The sequence below is a fragment of the Mesocricetus auratus genome, unplaced genomic scaffold, assembly GCF_017639785.1.
Source record: "Mesocricetus auratus isolate SY011 unplaced genomic scaffold, BCM_Maur_2.0 Super-Scaffold_100022, whole genome shotgun sequence".
NCBI lineage: Eukaryota > Metazoa > Chordata > Mammalia > Rodentia > Cricetidae > Mesocricetus > Mesocricetus auratus.
This window is the reverse complement of record NW_024429203.1, coordinates 17,179,931-17,188,663: the sequence shown is the minus strand read 5'-3', so window position 1 is coordinate 17,188,663 and position 8,733 is coordinate 17,179,931. Positions and strand designations below refer to the sequence as shown.

Sequence of the window (8,733 nt, the reverse complement as noted above, 5' to 3'; positions counted from 1 at the left end):
ATTTTAGACTCCTCTATTGAAAACTCTCTATTTAGTTCTGCAGCCCACTTTTTAATAGGGTCCTTCAGTGTTTTGGAGACTTGCTTCTTGAGGAACAGAGTTTTTAAATTTGATTTTCATTCAGGAAAAGTCATAGGTCTCCATCTTGGCCTTTTCAATGGTCAATTCTCAGTCATCTTCTAGAACTTACAGCAAAACCTTATACTTTGTACAATGAATACACACTAAATACAATTTAAAACTATATAACAATAATAACCAAAGAAAAAGAGGATATCAACTTGAGATTGGGGTATCTGGAAGACGTTGGAGGGAGGAAAGCGAGGTAAATGTATTTCAATGTAAAACATATTTTAAAACACTTTTAAAAGAGAAAAATGCAGTGTTCCTACACACTGAAAAACCATATGCATATATAAAAATAAAGGGCTACATTTATAGTTATAATTCATTGTATGTACAGTTTTAAAATACTTTACAAATTGTCTTTGTTACAGCAGTATATAAAACCTCATGAATTTAAGGAAATTGTCTTTTAGTGTTTCTGTAATGAAAGACAGATGTTTTACCTTTCTTCTTCATTACTCAGTTCCACAATGCAATTAGTAATTCAGATAATTGTTTTGGTTATTTAGCTGTTAATGTTTGGGTCATAGAACACTTTAATGTCTTCACACAAGGTAGAGAGTAATTTGAGGAAAAGAATCTGTAAACCTCTGACTATAGTTGCATGTACACACACATGTAAGTGAACTCACACATATGTACATGAACACAAAATAGAATTTTTCAAATCTAGAGTATTAGTAGATAAAGTATTTTGATCAGTAAAACATCTTTAAAGTGTTATTTGTAGAGTTCATTCTACTAAGTTATTATTTTCTAGGTTCATAAATTACAATTCTCTAGAAGTGTGAATAAATATCAAAAATCCAGGAACATTGACATCAGGAATTTTGTGGGAAGTCACAGGCACTAGGATTCAATGATTTACACTACCCTCTTCACAATAGAACACAGTGTTTCCCAGAAGTTGTAGATTGTGTCCAGTGTTCATGAGACATAAGTATATCACTATTGCTGAGGTCACACTGGCTGATAATTTAGGAATTCAAATTTAGTACCATAACATGAATATAAAGTAGCATATGTCTAAAAACAGACAGTAGAAAGAACATGGCTGCTACATTTCTATAGCCCTGTCTCATAAACTTCGAACCATTATCATGTCCCTGGTCATGTTTGTTCTGTCTGATAGTAGAATACATATAAATGTTATATTTATTGCATGCAGTTATGCAAAATATATACCTCTTGAGTAAAATATTTCTTTTTGTACTAGATTATTTTCAAAATACTATATCCACTGCTAATAAATAGATGCTTGCTTCTGGACATAATTTACTTCATTATGCTTTGTGATAGAAACAGCTACTACTTGGAAAGTCTTGTTGAAGAATTTAATAATTAAATGTATAAAATCCTTTATGGCCAGTATAAAGAATTATTATGGATGAAAATCATACTTAATTTACATTTAATTTTTATTTTAAAAATTCTGTATGGCTATGGGATTCATTGCCCAGATAAATATTATAAAGTGAGTGGATCCAGATGAGAAGATATACTAGGAGGAACAGAGAGAGAAGAAATGGTGAACAGGTTATATTATGTAAGGGGAAGCAAGTGACTAAACCCTGCAACTTAATTTATTCATCAACTTACATACTTATAATAATTTATGGGTTTAGAAATCTTCTTTTAGTAAATGTGGAACATTATGGCACATAGTCATGGACTATATAACTGTGGTGTGTATCCTAAGTGGAATTTTACCCAATGATCAGCATTACCACTTGCTATCTAATCTACTCCACTCCTGTGGTGCCTATGAATCTGCTTTGTATTTCTGTGACTTCAATAGATGCAGAAACACAAGTGCTCCCTATTCTTATATGTGCACCAAACGATATTTTCACTCATTAAGTAATTGTGGGGAAATTTCAATCACACTAATTTGAAGCTACTAACAAGTCACAGGCTCCTTCCATGCTCTTAGTGTGAACAACCTTTCAAAAGGGACTAAAGTTAACTCAACCTTCTGTCTATATCAGATAGAAAAGTTACATTCTGAAGTACATTTCTAAAATAATTTTGTTGCTCTCTTTGAAAATCTTGATTTCATGGCCAGTTCTTTGTAAGCATGTGACTAGTAATATGGTTTATTGACACAGTTGATTTTTCATATTTAGATGTTTGTCTTTTGTAATCTCACAAAGTTATAGAGTTTAGCCCATAAAGTAAATGAGACATAAACATTTTGTTTTTAAGATTATTTCCATGTTTTTTCTTTCTACAATGTATCCAGATTCTATGATTTTCCTCAATGGATATAACAATAATATTTTCACAACTCAAGCTTGACTCTTGAAAATATTACATTTGCTAATATTTTTATGCATATATGTTTCAAATGTAGTTTACTTTTCCTGCTTTAGAAAATTAAAATTCAAGTGTATATCTCTGAAGAAAGCAAATCAAATTCTACTTAGAGGTGTTCTACCACCACTTACAAGAGCTGATCATTCAGTTGGTTTAAAAATTCATATTGGTGGGCTGGAGAGATGGATCAGCCGTTAAAGGCTAGGCTCACAACCAAAAAAATTCATATTGGTTAATTTTGTTTAGATGATATTGCAACAGGGAAAAATTAAATCTAACTGTTCACACATTCTTAACAATTTCAGGTGTAGTATAGAATTGATAAATATATTGGATTCACATATTTAAAAGACTTTCAGGGAGGAGTTGCTTCAAGAAGTTTCTTGCCTTATTAACAAATTGAAAAAATATAGAGTTAAGCCTTAGTTATCTTTATCTTTAAATGTGCATGGTGCCAAAGATAAAAGATTGACATCATGCTTAATTTTTAGAACATTTATGATGAATTGTGACATTTTAATAAATTGAATGCATTTGCAATGCTAATTTTCACATTTTGGGTATGAGATACAGTTAAGATATATATCAGAAGAGTATAATGTCAATTATAAGTTAGGTACATTGATTCCTTTTAAACACAGTATAAATTTTTGTTTGTTTTAGGATGATTGTCTTTACTCTTCCAAACTTCACACTGTATACAAGGTCCCTTATTCATATCCACCTCTGTGTTTGGTTAGATTTAACTTGCAACTGACAGGACGCAACATAGGACTATTTGAGTAGAGAGTCTCTATGAGGAAGTTCCTAGATCAGATTGGTCAATGGGAATGTCTATGATGGCTTGTCTCAGTTGTTATTCAATGTAGGAAGACCCAACCCATTTTGGGCAATACTATTCCATAGACGGGGTATCCTGAATAGTGTAAAAAAAGGAAAGAAAGAAAGAAAGAAAGAAAGAAAGAAGAAGAAGAAGAAGAAGAAGAAGAAGAAGAAGAAGAAGAAGAAGAAGAAGAAGAAGAAGAAGAAGAAGAAAACTACCTGAGAGTAATAACAAACTATGGTATATTTATTCTCTTTATTCTTGATTGCAGGTATGATGTGACTAGCTGCTTGAGCTCCTGAATTAACTTCCTTGACATCAGAGGTTGTATGGGGCTTTACATGAGAATGCCCCCATAGTCTCAGGCATTTGAACATTTGGTCTTTAGTTGGTGATGCAGTTAGGGGACGATTAAATAGTGTGCCTCGCTGGGGTAACTATGTCACTGGGGCTTATATCCTTGTTTATTTGATTTGTTCTTTCTTGCTGCATTCTTGAGATTTGAGATCTCTGCTTCCTGCTCCTGCTGTGACACCTGTCACCTGCTGTCATGCTGTCCTCACAATTTTGGTCACTAAACCTCTGTGACCACAAGTTAAGATAAATTCGTCCTTCTATAATTTGTCTGGGATGCAGGGTTTTATTCCAGCAATAGACCAATAGCTAATAAAGTGACAGTCTCCAAAATCTTTTTATCTTGCAAAACTGAAACTATGTGCACATTGGCCATCAAATCCCTATTCCTTCTTACCCCCAGCCCAAGAAAACTCCAGCTCTCCATTGGAGTACCATAAGTATGTCTCTTACTTTAATACTAGTCCCAATAATGGCAGGTCAAAACAAATGAATATAGAGGGGTAAAAGTTGACCAAGACTGTATAGTTCTGGACTGGAAATTTAGCAGATTTACACAATACAGTGAGTTCTCATCAGTCTTACAGAGTCATTTAATATAGGTATATGTTTTTCTTGGAACTTCAATTTACAACACTTAGCTTGGATCAAAGATGGTATGTTTTACTTAAGGCAAGCACACCCTATGTGATTATTGCCCAAGCTTATTTTGCATTATAAAGACAGAGTATATGTCATGGTGTGGGCTGGTGACTAGTGTGTTACCATGAAATTTCTGATATGTACAACATAAATGTAATGCAAGAAAAATCCTCAGAGTCTTCTTTTAAGGTAAAAAATTTTAACTGCAGCCAATAGAAAGGACACTTTGAGGATAAATTAATGTAGGGATTCACACACAAGTACACACACACACACACACACAATGTCCTGATTATTTAAAAGCTACAATAATAGAGGGATAGAAAGATGGCATAGGTTTTCAAGTATTTTATTGAAATTTTTTCATCTGTTTCATATGGAAATTAGTATGCAATTTTCTTTCTTTGTTGTATTTTTTTGAAGCTTAGGCATTAAGGTAACTGTGGCACTATAAAAAGAACTAGGCAATGTTTCTTCAGCTTCTGTTTTGCGGAATAATTTGAGAAATTTTAGTTTTTATTCTACTTTGAAGGTTTGGTAGAATTCTGCATTGAATTCACCTGTCCCTGGGCTTCTAATTGTTCAACCTTATACACATAGGTTTCTGCTACTCCCAGCCTGAGACAGAAGTTATTTTTTCAGAGATTTATATTAATGAAGGGATTTACATGGGTTCTCAGCCCTAAATGGGACCTCTATATAACACCTTTCTAAAGACCCAGGGAACATCACAGGGGAAAAGACAGAGAAAATTTAAGAGTTAAGACAATGGAGAAGAATATAATGACACTCAACTCTATGTAATCACCACTACATGGGAATACAGCAAAGTAGCATTGTTTCAAATACTGATTACACTTTTTAAAATGATTTAATTCAATTTCATTTAGATTATACAAGGTATCCCCCATTTCATTGACACACTGAACTGTTTAAAAATCATCTTTCAGTATCAAGTACTTCTAAATATCAAAGGCAAAGATCTCATTACCAGAAAACATGTGCCATATTGGAGCAATCTCACTGAAACTATTGGAGAGGTCAATGAGAATGTTGGCTAAAAATGAATAGAAGTATCTAGATCTATCCTGGAAACAAATAGGTCAAGGCTTCTTCCTAGAGAGGTGATACCAAAGGAATACTAGACTGGCCTTCCACTGCCACAGAAGCAGTGCCTATTTGGGTAAATATACATTGTTTCCCAGGCAGATAAACCTATTCATTTCCCAGAATTGAGCCAGGCTATTTGCTGATTCTTTCTGCTTCGGGCTATAATGCTGACTGCAGTATAGCACATAGACCACACTTTGTATGATGTGCTAGTGACTCATATCCACTTTCTCTGTTTAATTGAACATTTTAATTAATGAATAAAAACACTGAGATGACTCTAAGTATTCAGAATAACTTTGAGAAACTAAAAACATTAAACAATCTTATCACTATTATAATAAATGGAAATGCTTAACTCTCTAGTTCCACTAATTTTTATCAGACTAATTGAATATTTCAAACACATCATTCTCCTATATTTGCAGTTCTAAGTAAAATCTTTTATGAATTTTTAAACATCATTAATATTAAAAAGTATACTTTCAGGGCTGGAAAAATGGCTCAGTGGTTAAGATTCGATTCCTAGCACCCTCCTGGTAACCCACAACTCTTTGTAACTCCAATATCTGACACCCTCACACAGACATACATGCAGGCAAAACACCAATTTACATAAAATAAAAATAAATATTTTTTAACTTATGCCTTCATGATCCATTGATCCCTAAACATGATACATCCTCTGTCAAGTAGATACTTTCTTATAGTCAACATGTCCCTTCCTGGAGGTTAGACAGGTGCTGATCATACTCATAAACTCACAAAGCTTATTCTCTTCACAAGGCACTGTCTGAGAACATCATAAGTAAACAGAGTCAGAAGGGAAACATACTCCTCAGTGAAACTAACTGCAATCTGGCAGGGAACTTCATTGAGGGAGCTTAGACACCCACAATCCACACACCTGTGGGTTTTCATTGAACAGTACAGAGCACATCTCTTACCCAACACAGACAATAAGAAAGTATAATACAAGGCAAATTATTAATTATGTAAAAGTAAAACCTTATCCCCATGACTTAAAATTTCTATTGTAAATTTAAAAGTAAAATGCTAAATAAAAACTGCATCAAAAATTGCTGGAATGTTAACAATTATTTCATGCCCATAATTTTATTTTCATCTCTTTGAATTAATATACAGATAATAAACCCTACAAATAAGGGACAATATCAAAATTGTAAAGAAAAATAAACAAGTGAATTAGAAATAAAACATAGAATACAAAGGATTTCAATAGTTGGGAAGAAAATGTAATTGTGGCCCTGAAGAGGGCTCTGATGTTAAGAGATCTTACCTCTTTTTCAAAAGATCTTACATAGTCCTACATGGTGACACTAAGCTGCCTATAATACCACTACTAGAGAATCTGGCATCCTCAGGCTCCTGAATACACATGGTAAACGTTCGAGCACAAATACTTACACACACACACACACACACACACACACACACTTTAAATTAAGTGCATAATGTTTTTTTTCAACAAAAAGTACTAAGAATTTTTATTCTCAGGTAATGTAAAAAAACAGAAAGGCTCTTAATCTGATATACATAAGGGACATGTCATTATCTTAAACATATTGAATCTAAGTATGTCTCATATCCTCATAATACATACAGAGCAATTTTGCATGAAGGAAAGGAAAACATGCTGTTACAGCATAAATTCTATCAATGCTCTTGAAGAACAAGGAGAAAGAAAATAATAGAATATATGTAATGTAAAAGGTAAGAAAAAAGGAGAAAGACACATCAGTCTGTAATGAATGAAGCTAAAGGACATATCAATGGATAAATTAGCTTGTGAGTCTCTTCCAGGTTTTCTTCATAGCAAGCTTGACATCTTTGTTTCTGAGACTGTAAATGAGAGGATTCAACATGGGTACCAAAAAAGTATAAAATACTGAGAAAATTTTTCCCTGTCCCACAGTTGCAGCAGATGATGGCTTGACATAAGCAAGCAGCCCAGTTACATAAAAAAGACAAACAGTTACGATATGAGATCCACAAGTGCCCAAGGCTTTGGACCAACCCTTACCTGATGACATATGAATGATATTGAAAAGGATCATAGCATATGAGATAAAAATAATGAGGCAACATACAATGATAGCTGCACCCACCACAGCAGAATGCACAAGCTCATTCATATGGGTGTTACTGCAGGAGAGCTGAAGGAGAGGGAAGATGTCACACATGTAGTGGTTGATGACGTTAAAATCACAAAAGCTGAGCCTGATCATGAAACTTGTATGGAACAAGGCACTAACAAATCCCATCATATAAGTACCAAATATCAACAGACAGCAGATCTTAGGGGACATAACAACCTTGTATAGCAATGGCTGACAGATGGCCACATAGCGATCATAGGCCATGGCTGTCAGCACATAACTCTCTGAGTTCACAAAAAATAGGAAGAAAAACAGCTGACTCATGCATCCTCTGAAGGAGATAGTGTTATTCTCCAAAACAAAACTCATTAGCATTTTGGGAGTAAAGACAAGTGAGTAACAGAAGTCAATAAACGACAGATTAAAGATAAAAAAGTACATAGGAGTGTGAAGGTTTGAGTTTAGGCAAATGAGATTCATTAAGCTCAAGTTTCCTATCACAGTGGCTGTGTAGTTCACCAAGAACAGAACAAATAATGGCAGCTGGAGCTCAGGTTGGTCTGTCAGTCCCATAAGAATGAACTCAGACACTGAAGAGTCATTTTTCATGGTCAGTTGCATCATGTGTGGCATCTTCAAGAGGAAGTGCAGAAAGCAATATTAACCTATAAGTCAATTTTCACTCCACGGAAGGACTGAATTTATTGGTGTCCAAACTTGAGTGATGAGCATGGAGTCCTGAGGAATTCCTATTTCCTCCTTTACCTACCCACCTTGTACATATCACTCACGAAAGCTGCTGGGGAAATTTCAATTCCTTTGCATGAAGCATCCTTCCTTTCATTTGTTGTTTACTAACGATTAGGACTGTAAAAAATATGCCTTCATTTTCCTCAGAACTTATGATTTATATAGCTGTGGTCTGGAAGGCAAAATGTCAAGATGAAGGTTATTCAGTGCTCACCTTTGTTCATCTGCGTCCTTCCCAGATATTGGAATTCATGGTGTCTTCCTCCACACTGTGCTCAGTGGGTCAAAGTTGGTAATGGTGAATCAGATAATTGCAATCTGCAATGTGTCTGACTCCCTAGAAGAGGTAAACTCGGGAAAATGGCATGGCTGCTGTTTGAGAATTTCACAAAGATTCTTGTCTCATACAAAAAAAGACAATGACTTTCTTTTATGAATCCCCAATGCCTCATGGTCAAGATTTTTGAGAAAATCCTTTAAAAGCCCAGAAAA

At 34.4% G+C, this 8,733-nt stretch overlaps 1 protein-coding gene across 1 annotated transcript; it reads right to left on the bottom strand.

Moving 5' to 3' along the window:
* Window positions 1-7,173: 7,173 nt before the first annotated feature.
* On the bottom strand, window positions 7,174-8,124 carry LOC101830228 (olfactory receptor 143-like). Its single transcript, XM_005069348.2, has one exon. It carries the CDS (start codon window positions 8,122-8,124, stop codon window positions 7,174-7,176), a length of 951 nt encoding a protein of 316 aa, XP_005069405.1.
* Between the last annotated feature and the right edge of the window lie 609 nt (window positions 8,125-8,733).

Coding starts and splice junctions, on each gene's coding strand:
- LOC101830228 (XM_005069348.2), bottom strand. CDS start 8,124: ATGCCACACATGATGCAACTGACCATGAAAAATGACTCTTCAGTGTCT.